Consider the following 25,779-nt stretch of genomic DNA (forward strand, 5'->3'; position numbering starts at 1 on the left):
AAAAAAAAAAAGCAGAATTTCTTGTTGTCAAATATATAAAACGTTCGTTTTATTCTTAAACAAATAAATCATCGTATACGTTAAACGTATCATACGTAAATTTTTCAATATTAATCCTCAATCTGTCTGTTCTCTTTCTGTCTCTGAATACTCGAACATTTATTTTTTGTTTGTTGTTTTGCCAAACCATCTCATATGATTTCTTACGTATAAAAAATCAGTTATTGGAAAAAAAAAAAAAAAAGAAAAGAAGAAATAAGTCGAATTAACGAATCCTGTTTAATTTTTTGTTTTTATCATTCAAAAAGAAGAAAAAGAAAAAATACGTACATGAAGATAAAAAGTAGATGTTTCAGGACGATATCTTTAGTTTGCCTTTCTCTCGAGTCAAATTTACATAATAAGGATCTCCGAGTTTTCCTTGCATTTTTTTTTTCTTTTTTTTTCTCTTATGTCTATGAGATATAAACCGACCGATTAACGAATTCATTTTTATGATACGCAAATGTAAAAGTATTATATAGGAATTTTACTTACGTCAAAGAAAAAAGAAAAATATATGTAATGCATACTTAGATGTAAATATGCAGTGTGTTTGTGTGTGTCTGTTTACTCGGCATTAACTTTAATCTCGAATTGATTTTTGTTACGCTCGAGTAGCCTCTCGTTTCTATCTCTTTACTTTTTTATATGTTTTATTATTTTTGTATAGTAAAATTAATACATATATATATATAATAAAATTATTTTTCTTTTCTATCTCTCTCTATATATATATCTCTGCAAATAAATATTTATTTATTTACTTAATACTATTAAAAAATTAATACCACTATAATATTATCGCGAATATCTGAACAAAGATATTTTTTGTTGTCTAATTATCTATTATTTAAATAAACAATTTAAAAGTAACATTTGTTATTAACGAATTGGAGAAGTTTTAACGGCAGATTATCTTATGGTACATTTCATTTGGGCTTTTCAAAATCAGATATCGTGAAATACGATTAAATGTTTTTATAGACGTTAAATTCATCTGCGGACGGTTACCTTTTTCACAACCGATGTTTTTCATATACCTGCTTTTCTCGGCTACGAGCCAAGTATCCTCGTTCTCATCCTCGTCCTCATCCACGTCCTCGTCGTCCTCCTCGTCGTCCTCCTCCTCCTCCTTCTCCTCGTTGCACAGGTCAACAATTTTTCTTTTTTCTTCTTTTTTTTTCTTTCCTTCTTCTTTTCATCTCTTTTCTCCCGGTATAAAAGCTGAGAGACGACCTGTTTTTTTCGGGAAAAGTTAATACCTTGCATTCCAAGAAAATCTCGGAACCCATCGATCTTTTTCCTCTCCCATCTTTTGCAGTGTCTTCTACTCTTCTTCCAACAAATTTTTATCCAGACATTTCTATCTTTCTTTCTTTTCTTCTCAACAGTTATTTCTTTAGTCATTTTTCTTTTTTTTTTTCTTTCTTTTACAATTTTTCTCCAGACTTTAACGTAACAGCACTTCTTTAGATTTATCTTTAAATTTCGTCCTCAATTTTTCTTCAAATTATTTTTACAAATTGTTTCTTACGTTTCGTTTGTTTCTTTCTTTTTCCTGTAAATTTTCCATTAGATTTCCGTAGAAATATTTTTGCATCGATTTTTTTTTTTTAATTTTTGTTACCTTTTTTTTCCTTTTTCTTTTCCAGATATTATTTTTTTTTGTTATGGAATTATTACAGAATTTTCATTCGGTCAATTCTAAAACTTTTCAATCGAACGTCGAAAATTTCGTTGATACGTAAAAGTACAATACTCATATTTGATACGTTTTACTTTGGCTGTAATAAATAAAAGATTTGAAATATTTTTTTAAACCAATTAAATAATTTGACCAAACTCTCGTAACGATTTATCGAAATACTTTGTAATCAACACTCGGTATCGAATTCCATAGTTGGTATACGTCTATTTTTTATTTTTATTGCGGACTATAACGTGTTGGATTTTCGCATTCGTTATTTTTTTACATTGTTGAAAAAAGAAATGTATTTTTCATATAGTATTTGTTGTTATCTGGGAAACGTGTTGATATTTTCGTTGATATTTGAAACGATACTTTAAATGAAAAAGTTTCAAATAAAATATATATAAATAAAATAGATACTACATATGATTAAATTATTTTATTATTTTATTTAACGACAGAGGTATACAAAAAAAAACAGATTGACAATTTTACCCCCTATGTTTTCTTTTTTTATTTGGATATTATTAAAATATCACCAGAATTGTTTCAATCATCCACACATACACACATTTGACTTTATAATCAATATTTTTCTACAAATTTTACATTTAATTCAAAAACCCAGGATTATATAGAAAAAGATTTAAATTTCTTCAAATATTTTATTATCTAACAATTTATACGCGCTTTCAGTTTCAAATAGAATTTAACAAAATGTTAATTAACTATCGTTTGAAAATTGTTACGTTGTTTTAAGCTTAAAGTTAGAGAAACGGAAATTACATTTTTTCAAATGTTACTGTCCGAAAGAATGACTGTAAAGATGTTACAAAGTTCGTGTTTTGTGATAAGGTATTTGCTTAACAGTCATTGGGCCTATGTCGACAAGGTAACAGCAAGCTCATTGATATTACATCAACGTGACACCTTAGAAGATTGAAATAGAGTTAAGTAATAAAAGAAACGAAGACTTTAACGAGTCATCGCACGACGACATTTCGATCGATTCCACGTACTGTATATTATATATATATATATATGTTAGATATGTGAATATTTGATTGCAACAATTAAACAAATTTTTGTTTTCTTCTTATCTTGAAATGTTTAATGCACGCAAGTTTCCAATAATCGATACATGTAAAAGGTGAAACATGCAAGATAGTATGTATATAAGAATGTTGAGCTTAGCATGAACTCAACAGGTATATATATATATGTAGAAAATACATATACATACATGTGTCTTGCAATCTTAGACAGGTGAATTATGGTCTTTGAAATGAGGTCGGGTTGCTCTTACTAACTCAACATTACGAGAAAGAAAAAAGAAAAGAAAAGAAAAGAAAAGAAAAGAAAAGGAAAACAGGAGAGGAATTACTATTGATATAGTGCTATTTAAGTTTCTTTTTTAATGACAAATTTAACATACATTTTTACAAACATTTCTGCTGTGGACGACTGATTTACGAATATTTTATTGAATTATTTTATATTATACTGTACAATTATATAGTGTCTAATTTATATTCTATGATATTCTTATCATTAGAAGCGAATACGTTTAATGCATTCGTAATAAAAATGAAAATGAAGAAACGTGGACTTTTTTTTTTTATTCTCACGTGAAGATTAAATTGAATAAATATGCCGCGGTTCATTATTTATGACGTAAACCGTTTTTATTTTTCATTTAATTTCAATTAATTTTACTCGCGTTTTCTTTTTTTTTTTTTTTTCTTTTCAATTTTATATCACGCTTCTACGGTTTCATTTTAAACATCGATTTATGTTTTTTTGATTATATCCTTGTGATTTAAAATTCTTTTTAGTTTTATATTGAAAATTTATTTGAGAGTTTTTCTTTTCTTTTTTTTTTTTTTAATTTAATATATTGTTTGTTAGAGCTCGTTAAATATTAGCAATACGATTCGTTATGTTTAATCGTGGATTATTTTGTTACTTAATGTTAAGATTATTATTATATAGGATTTTTTACGAGCAACGAACTTGGAGGACGTCGTCTTCGTTGACGATGACGATGATGACGACTATGGGTGAAATTGAAGGTGGTTTGAAATTCCGCGCGTAGAACATGAACCAGTGCGCGTCTTGCATTTCTAATTTAACTTGCAATCGATCGATCGTATGGTAAAACCCGTCCTCCTTCTTCTTATCGTTATCGTTATCGTTGATCGTTCCTTTCGACGAAGAACAATTTGTATTTTTACTTCAAATCGAATCGTCATTTGTTTCTTCTTTTTTTTTTTTCTTACTATTCTAGGTTTTTTGAATTGTCATAAATAAATTATATATTAACGTATACATATTTAGAAAATATCTATTGAAAAAAACTAAAATATATATAGGGGGACCGTGTAAAAAGAAATTGCACATAAAACAATATATTTTTAGTAAGTAATATTTAGTAGTAAAAAAAAAAGACTGTACAGAAATAGATTTAACTGCATATATATATATATATATATATTCTTTGGTATTCGTCTTGTGTTTTTTAAATATTAATAATTAGCTTTTAAAAATGATATGCACATACAATCTATTTTGGTTATTGTTCTTTGGGGGAAAAAAATAAGAAAAAAACGAAAATATATATTCTAATTTTCTGGCTCGCGTGTTAAAGATTAGGATGTGGATCGCGTGCTTGAACGGAAGTCTCTAGTCGATGGCGGGTCGTAAGGTCGATCGCTATTGGCTGCTGAACATAGTTGTCCTCGTGACCTGAGAGATATCAATCTGCTATCGTGGCCTTTCGACATGTTGCACTTCGATAACCAATGAATCCCTTCTCTTCCTTTTCCTCTTCCTCTTCCTTTTCCTCTTCCTCTTTCTCCTCCCCCTACCTCCTCCTTTTCTCATCTATCCTAAATCTCATTCCCCTCCCCCATTGCCCCCACTTCCTCTCTTTCTCTTTCTTTTTATCTTTTTATTTATAGTAGTACGTAACTGTGATAAGGGTAACAAATTTTTTAATTATAATTCGACAATTTCAATATTTCTCTCTTTCTACAAATTTTTTTTTTATTATTCCTTTTTATTATTTTTTATTATATATGTATATTCTTTTTATTTTTTTATTTACTTTTTTGATAAGATAATTTTGTTTTTTATAGTATGATTTAATTGGAAATTTATATTACGTTGTTCTCGTTTAAGTATAATATTATTGGATTAACTTAATAAGATAAAGTAATATATAAATTTTCAATACTTTTAATTTAAATAAATCAATAAACCAAGAATAATAGATATATGATATCGTAATATATAATTATTTTAATAAACAGTAATATTTAAAATATATTCTGATTAGGTAATATCATAAATCATTTAATATTATTTCACTTACAATTAGATATGAAAAATATTCAAAATTCGAACACATTATTTAATAAACAATCGAAGTTGCATTAATTAAATAGTATAAGTTAAACCAGTCAGTTGTGACCTGTTGTAAATAGGTTTTTATTAAAATAACGGCACTCACTTAGTTGCCAACCTAATAATAAATAACATCATTAAAAATCATTGCAGTTAGAGTATCATACGATATTTATATATTCTTAAATTAAATTTCTTCATATATTATAATTATTTATTTTGTAAGTTTATATATTCGGATAATATTTGAATTGTTCCAGTTGCATGATCTGTGTCGTAAATACTCCTCCTCCTCCTCCCCCCACCGTCATATAAGCTTATACTTACGCATACAACAAGTGTTTGTGATCGTATACAGTAATAATATATCTTATGCAAGTCTAAAGATCAAAGCACGTGTTTATATGCTTTATATGCGTTTAGCATAAAGAAATAAAAACAAAGTCGGGAGAAATGTAAAGTTGGGTCATTCAACGAAAAAGGAAAGAGGAGAGAAGAAAGAGAAAAAGATAAAAATAATGGGAGGACATTATACATGGGGTGGGGGGACGTTATTCAATCAAACAAACTCGGATCTAATAAAATAAAACACGTTCCGTGACGTTTTTTCGTGTTGCCCAGTGACCATTCTGAATAAACTTTCTCCACGAAAAATATAATGGAAAATGAAAGTTGTTTTCTGAAAGGAGGAGAAGTTAAAGAAAGGTACGCAGGAAGGAAACGAACAAATAATATTCATTTTGTTTTTTCATATGTGTGCGTAAGGGTTATACGTGTTTTATAAAATCAAAACAAAAATAAATGAAATAATTTCCATTTTGATTAGATTATTTTGTGACTGTTATAATATTTCAGTATAATTGTTAATTAATGAGATATATAATTTGAAGAAAAAGTGAGCTTTTTTGTATTTTTTAATAATATACAGGAAGGATACGATATATTATCTTGAAATTTTGTAAGAATAAATCATATGAAACGTAATAGAAATAAATAAATATAGAAAGTCGTGATTATTTGGATCCAATGTCGGAAGTTAAAATGTCCTTCCGCAAAGCGGAACAACTTCGAGAGAATTTAGTTTGTTCTTTAAGAGAGTTTCAAAGTTCCCGCTAAATAAATCGATTCACTTGTTATCTCGTTCGTGTTCATGACCACGGTTAATTAATGATTGTACTACGTTTAACTAACGTATATATATACACTTACATATAAAATTTATGATTCTGATCTTATTTCCGGTTTATTTGCCTTGTATTATTCACTCCATATTCTTATTGTCAGATTAGACAGAGATAAAATGTTTATTTTCCATCTCTGACGTATTTAACTTTTACTTTTACCTATTTAAATTGTACATACGTAATCATTTAGCCAATCGGAATAAATTTAAACTAGGGTAGATCGATTATAATCGATAATAATAATTATTATCGACTCTCAGCTAACTCACAGAGTTAATTTTTTTGTTATTTTATGATATTTAACAAATATTTATCTATATACAACGTGTTATACAGTATAGTATTGTGATATTGAAAATATTGGAAATTTTGATATTAAAGAGATTGTAAATTGAAATTGAATTCGCGTTGTTACGAAAATTGTGAATATTATTTTTAAAAGAAATAAATTTAATTATTATGTGAGATTTTTTTTTTTTTTTTTTTTTTTTTTCTTTTTCTTTTAATTATAATTTTGAAAGAAGAAAGCTTTGCAAAATTAGTGCACGCTAAAGCATCACCTTTGAAAGTTACACGAGCCTACATAGGGGCGCAATGTTCTTCTTAGTATGGCTATTGTTCTAAAACAAAAGCCGCGAAGTTCCTATTTCCGCAGGGGGATAGAAACAGAGCCTGCAATCTGAGAACGCAAGCTCATGAGTGGGTTCTCTTTTACCTTCCTTGGTAACCCTGATCTCCTCCTCTCACATCAGATTTCTTTTCTTCTTATCGATCAAAATATTTTTCATTTGTATATTTATACACATCTTTGAATTTTTTCCGTTGGAAATTGTCATTCATATATTTTATTGGTGTGTTAGTAAGAAATAACAAAAATTCAATAGGAAATGGAAAATTTAAATGCAATCGATTGAACGTGTACGCGTGAATTTTTCCCTATCGAGACGTTTCGTGCACGTTTTTATTATTTTATTGTTTGGGTATAAAACAAAAGTAATTATTCAATTAAGTAGGAAATGAAAGAATTGAAATGAAAATTTTCTTTCAATCGCGATGTGATATGTGTTCTTGTCGATTTTTTTTAATCTCATCTTTTGTTCCATTGAAAAATATAATATGAGATTACGTGGTAGAGCTTTTGTGTCTTATTATATTATCGTATACATAAATAATAATTTATAGGAAGTTGTAAAGGAAAATTCTATTTTTTTTTTTTCTTTTTTCTGGTTATTTTTTTTTTCTATCGTATATTTCCACCAATTGGAAAATCCAACGATTATTTAACACTCGTGAAAGATGATATATCGCAATTAATGTATTACTGCATCAGGAAATAGAACAATGCTCGACATATCTATAAACATACATAAATAATACGTATGACGTTGTTTGCGTTACTTATTATAATGTGTAAATATAGGTATAACATAGATATTACGAAACTCGTTGATTGTATTTTTAAAAAGATATTTTGTCGAGATAATCACGTGTCGTGTGATTTCAAACGCTAACACAACTCGCAAGCTTGGCGAAAGAGACGATAATTATTTTTAACTATCGATCTCCGTCGAACAATTTATCGGCAAACTAGTTGAAAGCATTTACTAAACCAACGATCATTGCGTTAAAGGCTTTGCTTTTCTATAGAATCATTAATAATAATAATAATAATAATAATAATAATAGAATTTTGTCTACGAATACTTTCGTCAAAATAATTTCATGTATTATTCGTTAATAATGCATACGAGTCGATATCTCGAAATAATATTTGTTGAATATTGAAAAACAAGTTTTAAAATACATTAAATTAATGCAATATAATTTTTTCTCAAGTTTCCGTAAGAGTATATTTAAATGTTTTAATAATTATTGAAACGCGCATAAATATTTCGAGATAATTCTAGCATTTTGTTTCTTTTTTTTGTTTCTTTTTTTAAATCCATCGAAAGTTAAACTATAAAATTGTCTTTCATTGAACTTTCTCGAAATTGTCAATCATTGTCTTAGCATGATCCCCCTCTCTCTCTCTCTCTCTTTCTCAGTATTGAATTAACAGTCAACGATAATCCTATTGTGACGTTCGGTATACCAACCACGTAATCGTCAATAAATCTGGGTCAAGTCCGTCGACATTTTTATTCTCGTTTCAGCAGTGAACTGTTATGCCATTATACATATAGCCTAATAACCCTTACTCATCTCCTCCCTTTCATCTTTTTTACTTTGACTTTAAACCATTCATCTTATTTAATCTTCCTGATCGAATTTTTAAAATAATCTCACCACCTTCGTGTAATATAAATAACTTTAAATTGCAACTTAAATTAAATTGCGAAAACTTCCACTTTGAGAAGAATCTTTTCTTTTCCCCTTTTAATAATTTATCTTTATTTTTTTTGATTGGACAATTGATATCTAATATTAGAAACTGTATAATTTTATATTTTACCCAAGTATAATACTTCCGATTGATCAAAAGTTTTTAAGTCATTTATAAAACTCGTTAATGTTAATTACATCTTACAATTAAATAAAAAAGAAACCTACAAATATATATGATTACAAAATTAATAATTAAATTATACATTTAAATTAATTCGAGATAAAGGAGATATAATTAATTGGTAAAAAGAATATATACAAAAAGTTTTGAATCAGTCTATAATCAATAATCAATAAATTCAATAACCCTAATATAGTTTTTACACGAATAATCTTTAAATATTTGTTTAAATCTGATCATGTTGTTGGATTATTCATCGTTGGAGTATCTTTCGTAAATTAATTTATTTGTATAACAAAGAAAAATATTATTGGAAATAATTCATTTTGTGGACGTAATACCAAGTATTGATAGCATATAGATAATTTTTTTTTTTTTCTTCTTTTTTTATACTATTCTCATAAATAATTTTCTCTTCTAACGTAAGTCGGTTGAAAGAAGAAGGGAATATTCAGGGAGTGTGTTATCGAGCGTCCAGGAAGGGTACGTTTGATAGAACGGAAGCTTGCCATTGCCATCATTAAAGCCATAAATTGTATCTTTAGTGTCAAGCTCGTCTCTGCCTTTAAGTAATAATATCGTTGTTCATAGAAACGATTGGTTTCTTCGTCGATGCGATTACAATTTTTCATATATTTATGCTAATTATCATTTTTTATTTTTCCTATATTATTCATTTACGTACTTAAACGCGTTACATGAATATTTATTTTATTTTTTTTATTCCAAAATAAATAGTTATATTTTATTTCTATAATTTTTTTAGTATATTAGAAATAATGTTTGATGGTGTTTATAATTTCTTTTCTTCTTTTGGTAAAAATTACTGGAAATATTGTTCGATTTTTTGTATTATATTATTATTATTAATATTTGTTTCTTATTTGTTTGTTTAAATATAGAGTAGAGTGAATTAGTTTGTAGAAACACTTTGATGAAGGTCCTCGTATCTTCGAACTACAATTACTTCATAACAGTACCAGTAATCTTCTCGTTAAAGACTTTCCTAAGAATTTCCAGGGTCTTTCCTTTTAAACTGACAGTTCGAAATGTCAGTTTGAAAAGTTCGTGGAAAAGGAAACACGCGAAATAACGTGATATTACATCTCAAGTACTATAATTTTTTCTATTCGAGTTAATGTGTATTAATAGTAAATTTTATATCCTCGTCTACAAATATAATTTTATTTTTTATATATATTATTAGTATTTAATTTGTCAATAGTTTTCTACATTTTGTTTATTTATTATTTATAATTACAAATATAATATATTTGTTGTAATCATTTACTTATTTATAGATACGAAATTTCTATTTCGTTTATTTACGAAGCGTGAAGTAAGCATTTCCGAAGTTTCATTTCGTTTCATTTTGTATCATAAAATGATGTTAGTGTAAGTATAATGAAGAGAGAAACAATACAAAAAAATGAGAGTATAGGGTTATAAAAAATTATAGTAGAAAGTAAATAAATCATCTTACGATGATTAATTCTACGTGATTAAAGTGCTCTTGTAGCGTGACTATTATTAGAGAAAAATGAGAAGGAGATAAATAAATCATTTGTAATATAAACTATATAATGATCATATTTTTTGGTTTAATAATATAATCATTTGTTATACATATATATATATCAAATATGGTGATAAAATTTTATAGAAAAAAAAAAAAAAAACTGGAAGAGCCTGTAAATATATATTACAACACTTATAAACATCATACTAATTTATCTTAAATATATATACGTTTATAAATTTCAATAATACATTTAATGAAAATATAATTTGTATTAATGTTACAAAAAAAAAATAATTCATTTCGAATTACTATCCTTTCTTTTTAATATAAGGATAAAGCGACCTTGAACGATAAACGTAGATGTCGATATCTGTGCACGACAGTTTGCAGATTTTCTCTCTCTCTTTTTCTTTTTCTTTCTCCTTACAAAGTATAACTACTTTTTATCTACTTATCGTCGACTTGAACAGACAGTTATACTACTTTGTCGTAGAATGGCAATGCCTCGTGCACGTTTGCTATCTATTCTCGCATTAGCATGCAAGGAGAAACGAACCTGATTGGTGGTGCAAGATCTAGAAATAAACACACCAATTATTTCTTTTCTTTCCCTTTTCTATCTTTCATTCTTATTTATTTTCTCTTATTACCTTTTGTTCAAACACGGTTAAAGTTCATTGTGAAAATTTTATTTAAATTGTTTTGGCATCGTTAACTTACTCGTAATTTATTTTCAAATACGACAATAAAAGTGTCAATGTTTTATACGATTATTTTGACGAATTAATTAATCGAAAGATATGTTCGTCAAGTATCAACCATAAAAAGATAATTAAAACGTGAGATAATTTTATGATTTGTGTTTAATCATATTTGAATATTTTTGAGAAATAAATAAATATGTTTACAATATTCGTATAATTTATCTTTTCGAATAAATTCGTACGATCACATTTTTATGAGAGATTAATTGAGAAACGAAATTAATATGATCATTTAATAATCAAGTTATCAATAATCAAAAGGATCTCAAAAATGTATTTGGGTCTTTGGAATAAGCTTCAGTTTGTCATGATATCGGTGAGATCTTTTGACGTCATATTGTATACCATGAAGGATCTTGTTATGGAATATTATTCGTGTCTGGATGATTGTTGTAACAGATTGTTCGTACCTTCGACACCTGCAAATCATTATTCGCGTCATTGAATAATAATTTCATTCTTTATAGTGACTCGTGCGTGCCACGAATTATGTTTATCCTTTAAGCTATAGATAAATCCGTTTTATCATCAATGTTAAAGAAAATTAAAAAAAAACAAAAGAAGTATATAACTAGAAAATATATTTGTGAATGTATGCGCGTGCGCGCGTGTGTGTTTTATATTTTTATTTGTGATTTAACGATTCAAATTAATTTTAATAATATTTAATATAAAAGTGGAGGTTTTTTATATTTAATTTTTTATTCAAGAACAAAAGGTACGAGATACTTAGTTTTTTTTTTCACGTATACTTGAAAACATTTGTTATACCTATCCCTATAAAAAATAAGGTTTCCCTTTATTTTTTTTTTTTTTTAATGTTTCAGATGTGGCACAATCTGACGTGCGTCGACGATTTTCTAAACCGTGCCTTTCACAAGGTCGGCCTTGTGGTCGGTCGTCATCCTGGATATTTTGTCATTGTACCCACCCTTTTGGCCTGCATTTGCTTCACCGGATATCAAAGGATACACTACGAGATCGACCCGGAATATCTTTTCTCTCCTGTTAACGGTCCAGGCAAGACTGAGCGTGCCATAGTCGAGCAATATTTCAAAGTCAACTATAGTCATCAGTTCAACGTCGGTCGTATCACCAGGCCAGGTACTTATTTTTTTTTTTTTTAATCGATATAAATAGGTTACGCGATACGAACAAAATGAAAGAAAAAGAAAGGCAAGTTTTTTCAACGATACAACATTGTGAAAAATAAATCAAATATTTGCGCATAGTTTGAGAACCTCTGTGTAAGATTGATTAACTTCTGAATAATAAATAAAATAGAGTTTATGGTTTAATAAATGATTCATCTTTAACTGTTCCGAGTCAACGATTCGTATGATTATAGATTCAAAATGAGTGAAAGTTGATTTGTCAACGACATTGAAATAAGTAACGATTTCGTTATTTCATTTATATATATATTATATACTTTTTTATTTAATTTATTAATTTAGTAACACTATAACTCGATCTCCTTTCATTTTTCGTTAGGTCGATTTGGTCATGTAATAATTATTCCGAAAGATGGTGATCCGAACATGCTGCGTACAGTCATTTGGAATGAATTAAGAGAATTGGATCGAATAATACGAGATGTTAAAATTAAATACGAAGACGAGATTTTTACTTACCAAGAAATTTGTGCACGCTGGCTGAACGAATGTTTCAACAACGATATTCTCAATCTTCATCACGTTATACAGTAAGTCATCCTTATTTCAAAATTGTTTTCCGAATGGAATAATTTATGCAATGGTCCAATTCGCAAAACAATGTTGAACAGTAATTAATTCACGATATACATTTTTATTTCGATCCAAGTACAGTGTCTAAACCCACAAAACATTTAAAAACAAATGTTGTTTTTTTTCTTTTTATTGGGATTCGAATTAAGTTCAATTGGTCTATTTTACCAAACATTTTTGTCTATTTCGATCGAACGAGTTTGAACTTTTTTTTTTTGTCCAGGAACGTAGAAAGTAAGGAGCTCAACTTGACATTTCCGGTGATGTTCAATCCTGTGACATGGGACGCCCATCTATTTCCCGTTTTCTTCGGTGGTAGTGTCATCACCGATGATCTAACGATCGAAACGGTACCCTCGGTTCAACTTGCCTACTTCATCACTGTCGACAACCCACGGCAAGATGCTATGTAAGTTCAATGCTACCTCTTATTCTTTTAACTACTTTTTAAGATATTTTCTAACAATAAGGTCAACAAATTCATTCCACATTTCGAGATTAGTCTAAAAAACAAAAAGGAAATCGTCTTGGGACTTATATCAGTGACGAGTGAAACCAAATGTAAACGTTTCACGTTGACGCTTTCCAAATTTACGTTTACACCGTTTGGTTACTTAATCGTAAGAAGAAGAAGAAGAAGAAGGAGAAACAAGAATAAGAATAAGAAGAAGTCCGTCAGATTTCACTATTCTTATACCAAGGTTCTCGCTTTCTATGTATTCTACGATCAACTTTAGGGTTTTCAGGTCAAACAACGCAACATACTCGATTCTATTACAATATTGTACATATATTTACTTTTATTTTAGTAATAAATATTAAGGAGAAGAAGAAAAAATATTCCTTCATAAAATATCAAACTCGATTAGAAAGCAGAACTGTTTTGTATTTGTTAGGCTGGCTTATAAATAAAGAAGATTTTAATAGTTTCTAAATGTAAGTATGCTTTCGTCGGTCAGGTTAAAATAAAAAGAAAGAAAGGAAAATGATAGAAAGAGACATTAAATTTGTTTTTTTTTTGTCGATGTTTAATACAATAATAAATGATTAAAATTAGTTATCGAAATAAAAATTGACTCTTATTGCAATTATTTCTATTTTGTTTGTTTTCTTGACTTCACTAGAGAACATACAAATTAATAAATGATATATTTAAACGTTCTCGTTTATTTTGTTTGTTTTTTTTTTTTTTTGAATGAAAAATACAGTGGCGCTGCCTGGGAGGAAGCCTTCCTAAACGTAATTGGCGAAGCCGAAGATAGCGGGATTTTCAAGCACATAAGCACAGCTCGATTTGCTTCGAGGACATTGGAATTGGAGTTAGAAGCAAATACGAAAACGATCGTGCCGTATTTCTTTAGCACGTTCGCAGTGATGGGTATCTTTTCCGTGGTGACCTGCATGATGACCGATTGGGTACGAAGCAAACCCTGGCTTGGCCTTCTTGGGAACGTGTCCGCTGGTATGGCAACTGTCGCCGCTTTTGGACTTTGCATGTACCTAGGAGTCGATTTCATCGGCCTCAATCTTGCTGCACCCTTTTTGATGATTGGTAAGACATCCAAATTTTATCTTTTTGTTTTATCATTTTTTTTAAGTTATACTTCTTTTGGTGCGTTAGAGAGAAAAAATGATGAGAGTGAATTTTTACGATGCGCGCGCACAGCGTCACGAAATTAACAGAATGAAGTTAGTCGGTATTTACGATGCGCGCGCACAACGACACGAAATTAATAGCACGAAGTTAGTCGATTAATCTCCCTTAAATTTAATGTGGATTGTTATTATCTATATTCGAGATATTTATTCTAGCATTTTTATATATTATCAGTATAGTACGAATGTCTGACGTTTTTAGGCAATACAGAAAATAGAAGAATTATTATATACTTTTTCTAGTTATTGTATATGATACCTAGGCATTCTATAAAATGAATACTGAGCGTTTATTATAATTTGTAAAATTTAATTATTTGTTATTTTGTTTTGTTATACGCCAAAGAAATATAATTTCTTACGTGCGTACGTAAATACATACACCCGTGTTTTTGTTCATTTTTTTTTCAATTATTTTACAAGAACTCGACAAGAAAAAGTAGGACGACGATTCGTCTAGACTGTTAATCGCGTTGAGTTTAATTTGTAAAAATAAAATGAATTATTAAAAAAGCTTAGTTATTTCGAATAAGATCTAGGGTTTCCACGATTTAACTGAATTTTATAATTTAACGTTAACATATATATTGTATGAGATATAACGAGCTTAACAGGATTTAACCGAGCCATGACGTGGCAGCATTAGGTTTGTAATAATGTACGCTTAGGGAATAGCAATTCGTGTTAAGTTCGAACCCACGGTAGCAAAGCTAGCGCGCATAGTAATTACGGTCTCAACGCGACAAGAGGTTAAAGGATGAGTCGAACATCAAGGTTGTATTAGTGCTATCTTTGCTTCTCTCTCTCTCTCTCTCTCTTTTTCTATTTTTCTCTTTTTAAACGCGATAGAAAATTATTATTTTTATTACTCACGAGAGAGATAAGAGAGTCATGGAACGGCATTGGCCTCTTGTGCAATATTAATATCTTATTTTTCTTTGTTTGATTTATTTTCGATTTACAAATAGGTATTAGTCACAAATGTTACCTCTTTTTTTTTTTTCTTCTAGATTAGTAACACAGTGTTAGAAATTAGAGAAATCGATGGTATGAATTATTTTTTGATTTTATTTTATTTTATAACAATTTGCAAGGAACCTGACGATTTTTAGATTATTAATTATATATTGAATTTTTAATTTGTGTATATTGTACTGAAAAATTAGGTTATAAAATCATTTATGTTTTAATGAAATTAAATATACACGTAATATGTACTGTAACTTTTTAAAAAATGTTTATATATATATATATATTTTAATTTTTGTTTTTATATTAAAACAACACATACATGTATTAACGAGATATTTTCAAGTAAATAGGAAATTTATAGAACTTTCTTAACTTTCACGTATACAATAATGATGTATTATTATTAATAAGGGTTAATATTCTTTATTAGGAATTTAAAAATGGCCGACTATGATATTATATTAATAGAACGAGTACGCTTTGAAACTTTGGTCATTTATAAATATAATATGATGATATAAAGTTACTCGAGAGAAAGTTACAATTAGAATTTGTATTCTATCCAATTATACCGATGCATTAAATTTTATTCTTTTCTTTTCTTTTTTTTTTTTCTTTTACTTATTTATGAAAGATCGATAAAAATGATAGCGATACATTCATAAGTCGAAATGTTGGAAAATTGAAATGACTCATCATCTTCCATTTTATATGAAGTTTATATATTCCAAATAGCAGACAGTTTAATGGGTTAATAATTTATACGAAAGAACAATGTGGAAACTTAAGTTAAAATCAGATGAATTTTCCAAGCAGGTAGTCATTAGCAGAATAACATTTTACTTGATAATGTAGCACTATCGTAGATCACGATATATCGAAATTAATAATTTAAATCTAGAAACAATTTATATAAAAACATTTCTAATAAACGTGTGTGTTATATACGATGAAAAAAAAATTCTTTTTTCTATTTGATTGTGATTGATCTCAAAAATTATTAAATGATTTTCAAAATAAATTATTTCTTATAGAAACTTCTCGTAGAATAATTATATTTAGGATTGGAAACGAATTTTCTAAGTTTTTATTACAAATATAAATGAAGTATCTAAAAAATGAATAATTAATTTTTCGAAATATCTCTCAAATATTTTATTCATCCTTGTACTTTTACACGACGACGATTACGTGTTTATTTTTATTTCTTATTTACGAATAATTACGGATATAAAAAAAAAAAAAAGGAAGGATTGAATAATCTCACTATTAAAATTTTTCCATCGTTTCGGCCATTTACACGTATTCGATTTTTATTTCCTCTTTTCTTTTTCTTTCTTTTTTGTAATTAGAGATATAACATCGGAAAGTTTAATTACGAATTAACGCGTTTCTTCGTATTTATTTTATTACATTTGTGTTACGTGACTCCAATTAAGTTACGTTAATAAATCATTCAATGTGCGTTTATTGGGATTAGATTGGTTCGTCTCATTGCGGTCAAACTTTTATTGTCATTCAAATTGTCGACATTTGTGGCAAAGATTTCTATTTATTTGATTTTTATTATTTTCCTCTTATCATTTTACCACAAGGATAATTATAATGCGGGTTTACGCGAAACTAATCATTTATTCATAAATTCGTGAGATATCTGATCAGAAATATACCGTGTGTGACACTAAAGAATTATTCAAGAAAATGTGACACGCGTATTGAAATTCAATTGTTTCGAATTTATAAATACACTTATTGCTAGAAAATATAATTTTCCATATAAAAAAAAATCATATTATCTTAGAATACGTATCTCGAAGAATTTTATATAAATGTATCTCTAATAATTAGATTTATTATCCCATTAATAATAATCTATATTTTTCAATTTAATAAATTAACGCGGATATTTCAAAACGGATGTCGTATATATATATATATATATATATACACATTGATAAAAAATTTGATATATTATAATAATAGTAATAACTTTAACAACGATTGTAGTAATAAGTTGAAAACGATGATAGTAATTTCGTCGTTAGGCAATAGTCGATATAATGATCATCATTTTTCGAGGACATCGAGACGAAATGATACATAAGTAAATAAGTAAGTAAGTAAGTAAGTAAGTAAGTAAGTAAGTAAGTAATTGTACAATCGTCGGCTTTCTTTCATCGTTGAAATTTTCGCAGGGAAATCAGTCGATCGAATCGAATACAATTATTTAAAGAGCTGGATAGAAAGATAGAAAGAGATAGGGATAGAAATAAATCGACTTTTATTCGTTGCCGAGTGCACGCGAGTGCAACGAAAAGGGAAAACTTGTAAGAAAGAAAGAAAGAGAGAGAGAGAGAGAGAGAGAGAGAAAGAAAAAAATAAAGGTAGATAGAGAGACTTCCGCTTTTCACGTAATTTCGTTGCATACATATATATTATATGTATATATTGTATATATACGTTATTAGATTGGTATATAAGCTCGTTTCTGCTTGTACGATCCTATCGTTAGGAAAAAGTATATAATAACTATGTTATTTTTTTTTTTTTATGCGATATTATAAAAATGGTTTCATTACTTTGACTGGAAACTGTCGAAAGTTTTATTTTTTTACATTTGTATATGAAAAATTACGAATACGATTGTACGCAAAAATATTTTACTAATGTTGCATTATTAAAAAGGTGAAAAAGTTCGCGTCAGTCGGAATTTTCAATCGAAAATCATTTTTCAAAAAGCTTTCGATTATGTGATCTCGTCAATTAAATCTCGAAATGAAAAAATAATGCGAAATAAATATATGCGAATTGGGTAATAATAATAATAATAATAAAAAAGGATTGTGAATACGGAGTTTCATCGTTAAATGTAAAATATTTGTGATAGTAAATCGTTGTTTTAAAAGCTCCTCGGTTATATTGTCGTACTTTCCAGTTCGAATAAAAGCTCCTTTCTTCGAAAGGTGGAAGGTGTGCTTTTAAATACGTCACTCTATCTTTCTTTCTCTCTCTCCCTCTCTCTCTCTCTCTCTTTACTCTTCCGTTTTGAAATTCCCAACGCGTAGATTCACGGAAAATACGTTATTTCCATTGATCCAATGAAATCCTCGTCGGCTTTTCTACGAGTTCCTTTAAAAATCATTGTAATTCAAAGTTACCACCGTCTTTCTATCGATCCTATGTAAATCTGCTTTCTGCAGTAGTCTACTACGTACAACGAAAATATCTCTAATGCTTCCCTAGAAGATAACGCGTAAAGTTATTTACGTTAGATTCCTTGAATAACGGAAAATCCATTATGATTGGCATTTTTTCTTTACCGTCGTGGTAGTAATGGTTTACGTGTTATTTATTTATAATTAGACAAATGTAACTGAACAAATTAATATTTAATTATTCCCGTCAGGATTAAAATTAAGTTTGATTGAATTTGTTATCCATTAGAACAATTTATAGATTTATTTCAATGATATTTTTAATTAGATTTTACGATAGATCAATGAAAGATTTCATTTAATTATCAATTTTATTTAAATTTTAGTTGCCAATTGGTTAATTCATTTTAATATTCGTATTTATACTACAATTTATTAAATAAATTTATTATTATTATTATGTAAGTTGGAATTTTTTTTTAATGATTTATATTGAATTTTATCTTACCGCGTAAGTAGATGAGATGTATGTATAAAAAACACATTGTTCTCTGTAATGTTTACATTTTGTCCTACATTTTGTACGACTCTCCTTAGTTTAGTTAGTTCCTATCAGTCGAACTGTGACGATGATGCAACACCGGAGCAATTGAATATCATAAAAAACGAGTTTTAAATCATCGTAATCCAAATAGAAAGGTTATACAGAAGAGAAAATGCAGAAATTAATTAACTACGGTTCCTTTAATAATTATTATTAATCTGATGGTAAGAGAATTTTCTTAAAATTAAAATTTTCGAAATATAATTTCGATCAGTTATATACAATTTTATTTCTCTTATGATAAAATGCATTTTTTTTTTGCAATAAAACTGATATCAATTTACAAATTTGAATTGACAGTGGGTATACGAATACTCCAGAGTGTTTATAAATGATGACAAATATTTAAAAGCGATAGGAGTGTATTCCTTAGAAATTCGTCAAAGCGAGTAATAATACATATTAACGAGAGTGGGGGTGAGGGGGGAGGGTGTTGGTACAAATATGGACAGAAATATTCCACGTAAAATCAAATTACGCGATATAACATAGCGTAATTAATGAATATGCAATTAAACTGGTGAGTGCTTTGACGATACGCGGATAGAAATATCACGAGTAAGTTCTTCCTAGCGAATCAAATTATAGTAGCAGCTATTTAAGGTGGTAGATTTTATTGTTAGATTAAATGGATCTTGTTATTTTAGATAATAAAATAGGTAGGTAGTATACTTGTCTCTTATACGATTAAAAATTAAACAATTTTTTGTTAGTTTTTTTGTTTCTTCCAATAATCCTGATTTTTTTTATTTCAAAATTAAGTATTGCTACTTGATAAATAAAATAATTTGATATATGTAATATAATAAAACAATATCTACAATAAAATTATAATTATTGTAAAGTTATAATAGGCACAAGAGTAATAATAATTTCTACTGCCAAAATTATATAGAAATGAAAAATAGTTCGTTTGATCGGCGATGATACGTTTAGTTTGAATAACATCAATTGAATCATCTAATAAATTATACTCTGAATCATCTCATCGAATCAGTAAATCGGTCGTTTTCGTTAGTCGGCAATGAATTGCTCATCATAAAGTTAGTATAATAATGACATTGTGCAGTTGCATTCTACTTATATACAGTTCCATGACAAATATAAAACTATATGATAAATCTGTTTGAATTGTATATCATTGATCTGAGTCACACGTCCGATCAAATAATTAGAGAATGAAATTTATTTGAAAAATTAATTCAATAGGCTTTTAAATAATTTCAACACAGACGACAAACAAGACAACGATGAGAATAGATTATTTATTTTTTCATAAAAGAAATACAAAAGTAGAGAGAAAGAGATTCATGAATAATCAATGAAACCAAAAACATCTTGATTTATATTACTTAAAAACAGCAACTCCATGATTTATTCCTATTTTTATTTATCAATTTGAATTACGAATGAGATATATTCAAAGAAAATCAATTAAAACAATAATATTAATAATAATAATAATAATATTAATGAATGTATGTATGTGCAATCAGAAATATCATATTAACACAATGGCGTTAAAATAATACAAATAGATATTGTATGACTCGTTAGATTACTATGTATCGATAAAATTACATATTCAATAATCTAGTTGATCAATGTGATACTAATGACAAAGATATCGAATTGCCTAATAATGCCTAATAATGCATTATACCACTGCACATTCTACACCATATTGGCTATGATTATTCAATACTGGGTCGCGTTTCATTTCTAATTGCTCGTTAAATCATGAATATTGTTTTTTCAATCACAAAATGAGGATTATTATATATTTCATTTGTTATAAAAAATTTTATGAACAATTTTTATTTCTACGTTTTTACGAAACCATGAAAATAATGCAATGTTATCAGTCGTATTTTCTATAAACGATGAACAATTTAAATTATAATAATATTACAAATGAATTAGGCTGAACGAGAAAAATGTTCTGTCTTAGAACGGTATTGGATTTGAATGAAATATTATTGATCGAATAAAATATACAACAAATTTCTTCGAGATGTATATCTTGCATATAATTTGACTTATTTCAAAAAAGAATGAAAAAATAATTCTTCGACAAAATAATTTGGATTAAAATTAAGATTAATTAAAAAAGGTTCTAATGAGTATCAGTACAGGGTCCTAAGGCCCGTTTCTATTCGATAAGAATTTCCTAGGCAATCCAATAAATTAATATCCTCTTTCTTTTGTTTGTACAATTTAGGTATTGGAATCGACGATACATTCGTAATGTTAGCTGCTTGGAGACGAACATGTATCACCAAACCAGTACCTGAGAGAATGGCCCAAACCTTGAGCGAAGCTGCTGTATCAATTACGATCACTTCTTTGACTGACATGATATCGTTTTTTATTGGCATCCTATCACCATTTCCTTCGGTTCAAATATTCTGTATTTATTCAGGTATTTATTTATGTTAATTTTATTTACTCTATCATATATATATGTATTGGTCATTGTGCTAGTAATTCTTCGGCATTACTATGAATTCAAAGAGCCTTCGGACGAATATAAGTTTTATTAAAATTCATTTGCTAAAACTATAAAAAATATTTGCCGAAACTTTTCAAAGAAATGGCAAAGTAGGAAAAATTTGCAGCATTTCATTCTTTGCCATTTTATGAACCTTTGCAGATTGATTTATAACTCGAAAAGGTATTCTACGCGTAGACAAAAGACTGTACTTTAATTTAATATAAAAATCATTAAAATCTGTTTGCTAAAAGTATTAAAAATATTTACCAAAACTTTTCAAAGAAATTGCAAAGATGCACAATTTACAGCATTGCATTCTCTGACATTTTCTGATCTTTACATGCTAAATTTATAACTCGATATGGTATTCTACGTGTACAAAAAAGAGTGTACTTTAATTTTATATAAGTTTCATTAATATCTATTCACACTTTTAGTATAAAAAATATTTACCAAAACTTTTCAAAGAAATAGCAAAGTTGTACAATTTATAGCATTGCAATCTCTGGTATTCTATAGCATATCAAAGTAGAATGTTCGATGCCTAGGAAAAACTATGTAAAAAGTTTTATTTCCGACTTTGTTGGAAGGCGCTTTGCATTGATAACAATGCCGAGGAATTACTAGCAATGACTGATTTCCAGCTTTGACGATAACATATATACGTATATAATCTAATATCTATAGGATCATTCATTCAAGTATACAGTGAAAGTGTAAAAAGAGAATGTTGCATTTATTGCACATACTTTCTTACCTCGCCATCTTTGATTTTTCCAATTATATCTCGTATGCACTTATAGGAAGATATTTATAGTTGTACAAAAAATAAACAAAAAAGAAAAAACACTGGAGAGAAAAAATTTTCCAAATATTTCAATTGACATATTAAATCGAGGTGTTGTACGCAAGGGAGGGTTGAAAAGTTTTGAGCCTCTATAAAAAAGATCATTTCTTTTTTTTTTTTAAATAAATATGAGTTTGGGTCTTTCACAATACATTTCATTTATTTAATATTAAATAATGATTGCTTGTTTGTTTACGATATACAGGTTTCGCCGTGGTATTCACCTTCCTCTTTCATTTAACATTCTTTTCCGGATGCGTTGCCATAAGCGGTTATTGCGAGCAAAAGAATCTTCACAGTGTCGTCTGCTGTAAAGTCCAACCTCTTTCCAAATCATGTGAGTATAATTTTCCTCTTTTTATGAAATAAAACATTTTTGTGATAAATAATATCGATATCTGTCGAATGTATTTTATTTACTAAAATATTTTCTTATTGAGATAGATATATTTATTTAATCGACATTTTGTTGGCTTAGTAAATGGATTTGGTTATAAAATAAAAACACGTTTTAGTATTTGATATTTAAATAATTTCGTCATTATTGATTAATCCAATATTTTTCTAATTTTAATGAAACAAACGTGATACACGTGTTATCAACTTACACGTTTACAATCCAACACTTTAACATTTGATCTTACACATTGAATTTTAAATAATTAATATTACAAGTGCTTCTTCTTTACACAAAATTAATAATTTTAACATAAGTTATATCCCTATATTGTCAGAACACAAGAGATATGTATTTGATATAAAAAAAATATAATAAAAATAAAGATAAAATAAAAAAAGAAGAAGATGAAGATAACAAAAGATACCTGTCGAACTTTTCGAAGGTAGGACACCATCTTTATTACCCGGAATACTTTCACAAGGGATTGTTACCTCTAACGTATTATTCGTTGTTTTTATTTGAACTTTCATTTACTTTTTATACGAGAAGAACTTTACTTTCTACATAAACGAGGATAAGCCGTCAACGTTTGAACAGAACGCTAATGTTCTTTTAAGAGAATCATATCGCGAATTGTGTTCCGTTGAAAAAATTTTACTGCTAAATTTGTATTATTCCATTTTTGCATGACTTGTTAACTTATTTATACGATTTCGGGATCTTATTGTCGAGAATACTCGTTATTATTACGCAAATGAGAGAGAGAGAGAGAGAGAGAGAGAGAGAGAGAGAAGTATGTTTAATCTATAAAAAAATAAAAAAACAATAAAACCGGTTCACCGAACTCGCGAATTCGTAATAGGTGAGAATCAATTTTGTTACTCACAATTAATATATTTTCATGAATTCAGTTTTCATTTAATCAATTTCATATTTTCATCTTTTGACATAATCTCTAAACTATTAGAATAAAAGAATTGACTTGATATTTTTCAATGAAATAAATTTTCTTCTAATTATTCAAACACCCTCCCCCCCCATCGTTTGACAAATTTTTATTCGAATGAAAAGCTAAATAAAAATAAAATAAACGATAACGACAACGAATAAAATAATATAGAAATAGAGAAAAGTAAAAAGATAAAAAAGAAGTTTGTTAAAGATTCTTCCATACTATATCTTCCCCCTTCGCTATTTTTTTCTTTTTTCTTCAAAAAAAAAACGTACAAACACATAATAGACACACACGTATACGTACACATACATATTATATAAAGAAATATATTGTAAAATGTATATAAAGAGAGATAAAGAAAAGAGACGTGGCAGTGTGGGGGGGGGGGGGGGGRGAAGGGGGGAGTGCAAAAGTAGCATCCTGAGAAATTTTCACTTTTCCATCGATATCGAGAGAAAAGTACTATACAATAGTTTTCTTCGATGCTTTCATACGTCGTCGTCTAAGATGAGAGGAAGGCTGAGAAGTGGAAGTGCAGGTGGAAGTTTAGAAGGAAAAGGATGAGGAATGATGAGAGGGGAAAAGGTGGGGAGAGGTAGGGTGGGGTAAGATGGGGGTTCATTGTCATCGGCCGAGTTTTGTCGTTTCGTGGAACGCGATTCGAAATCTCGTTATGCCTTTAGAAACGGGACATACCTACCTGGAGGGCATATTACGTCAGAAAATAGACGAGTATTATACTTCGAATGCCGTTTATATTCGTTAGATCGCCATGCTTTATATAACGACTAAAGTATTTATAATAGTAGTAATTTTGTAATAGTAGTGGTAGTGGTAATATTAGTGACAGTAATAATACCCATGCTTTCTCTAGATTTCGTCAAAATTTTCAACAACGCGCATATCGATGTTGCATGGAATTATTTCGAAGCAACGTTATTCAATGTAATACGGAAAAAAAAATGGATGGAAAAAAAGTTTGTAACATTTTTCTTCTTTTTTTTTTTTATACTAACTTTTTTCTCTCTATATTTCATCGATCAATTAAATCAGTCCTTGTAACGGTATTCCTTGATTATTTGTTATTCAAATGAGATATTAACGATGTTAAGGGAGATTAGTTGATCATTGTCTTTGCATGTTAAAATAAGGATCATTGTAACGAATGATTATATTTATTTATATTTTTCATATCACGATTATTCTATTATCTAACAATAAGTTATATTTTTCGTCAGTTTGGATTATTGAATTGATCGAATTATGAATAAATTTGGATTTTTGCAAGGTTAATTTGTTTGCTCGAGTAATCTTTCATTTTAGGAATGTTAAAAATAAAATGACGAAGTTAAATTACACTAATGGTATTCTCATATAACTGATATACGTGTTTAATTTTGATTGCAGCCCATCGTTCTTGGCTTTATCGATTATTCTGTACCGGAGGAGTAGATCCTGACGATCCAAAGAATCCAATTGACAATCCTGAGCATGGATGCATGACCTGGTTCCGGGATTACCTGGCAGAAGCATTGAATTGTCGACCCGTCAAGGCCATTATCATTTTCATCTTCATCTGTTATTTGCTTGGTGCTTTATACGGATTAACAACCCTAGAGGAAGGATTGGATCGACGAAAACTTTCCAAGGAAGATTCTTACTCGATTGCGTTCTACGATCGCGAAGACTTTTACTTCCGGGAATTCCCATATAGAATACAGGTTTGTTTAAATTATTTAATTTAATTTTTTCTTTCTTTCTTCTTTTAATATATATATATATATACATTTCATTAAAATTATTTCTTGAAGATCATAATTATCCTTCTTTTCACA

The 25,779-nt window shown here is 28.3% G+C and overlaps 1 protein-coding gene across 1 annotated transcript in view; it reads left to right on the forward strand.

Annotated features, from left to right (window-relative positions):
• Positions 1 to 25,779, forward strand: part of LOC106786991 (patched domain-containing protein 3) — a 40,381-nt gene that overhangs the window by 10,285 nt on the left and 4,317 nt on the right. Inside the window, exons 2-8 of the mRNA XM_014748945.1 lie at positions 11,941 to 12,217; positions 12,608 to 12,818; positions 13,085 to 13,270; positions 14,070 to 14,413; positions 21,470 to 21,670; positions 22,795 to 22,926; positions 25,352 to 25,665. Coding sequence (XP_014604431.1) covers positions 11,941 to 12,217; positions 12,608 to 12,818; positions 13,085 to 13,270; positions 14,070 to 14,413; positions 21,470 to 21,670; positions 22,795 to 22,926; positions 25,352 to 25,665 — 1,665 coding nt within the window. The remainder of the gene's footprint in view (positions 1 to 11,940; positions 12,218 to 12,607; positions 12,819 to 13,084; positions 13,271 to 14,069; positions 14,414 to 21,469; positions 21,671 to 22,794; positions 22,927 to 25,351; positions 25,666 to 25,779) is intronic.

The sequence above is a fragment of the Polistes canadensis genome, unplaced genomic scaffold (genome assembly GCF_001313835.1).
Source record: "Polistes canadensis isolate GaletaPanama2010 unplaced genomic scaffold, ASM131383v1 scaffold_3, whole genome shotgun sequence".
NCBI classification, from domain to species: Eukaryota; Metazoa; Arthropoda; class Insecta; order Hymenoptera; family Vespidae; genus Polistes; species Polistes canadensis.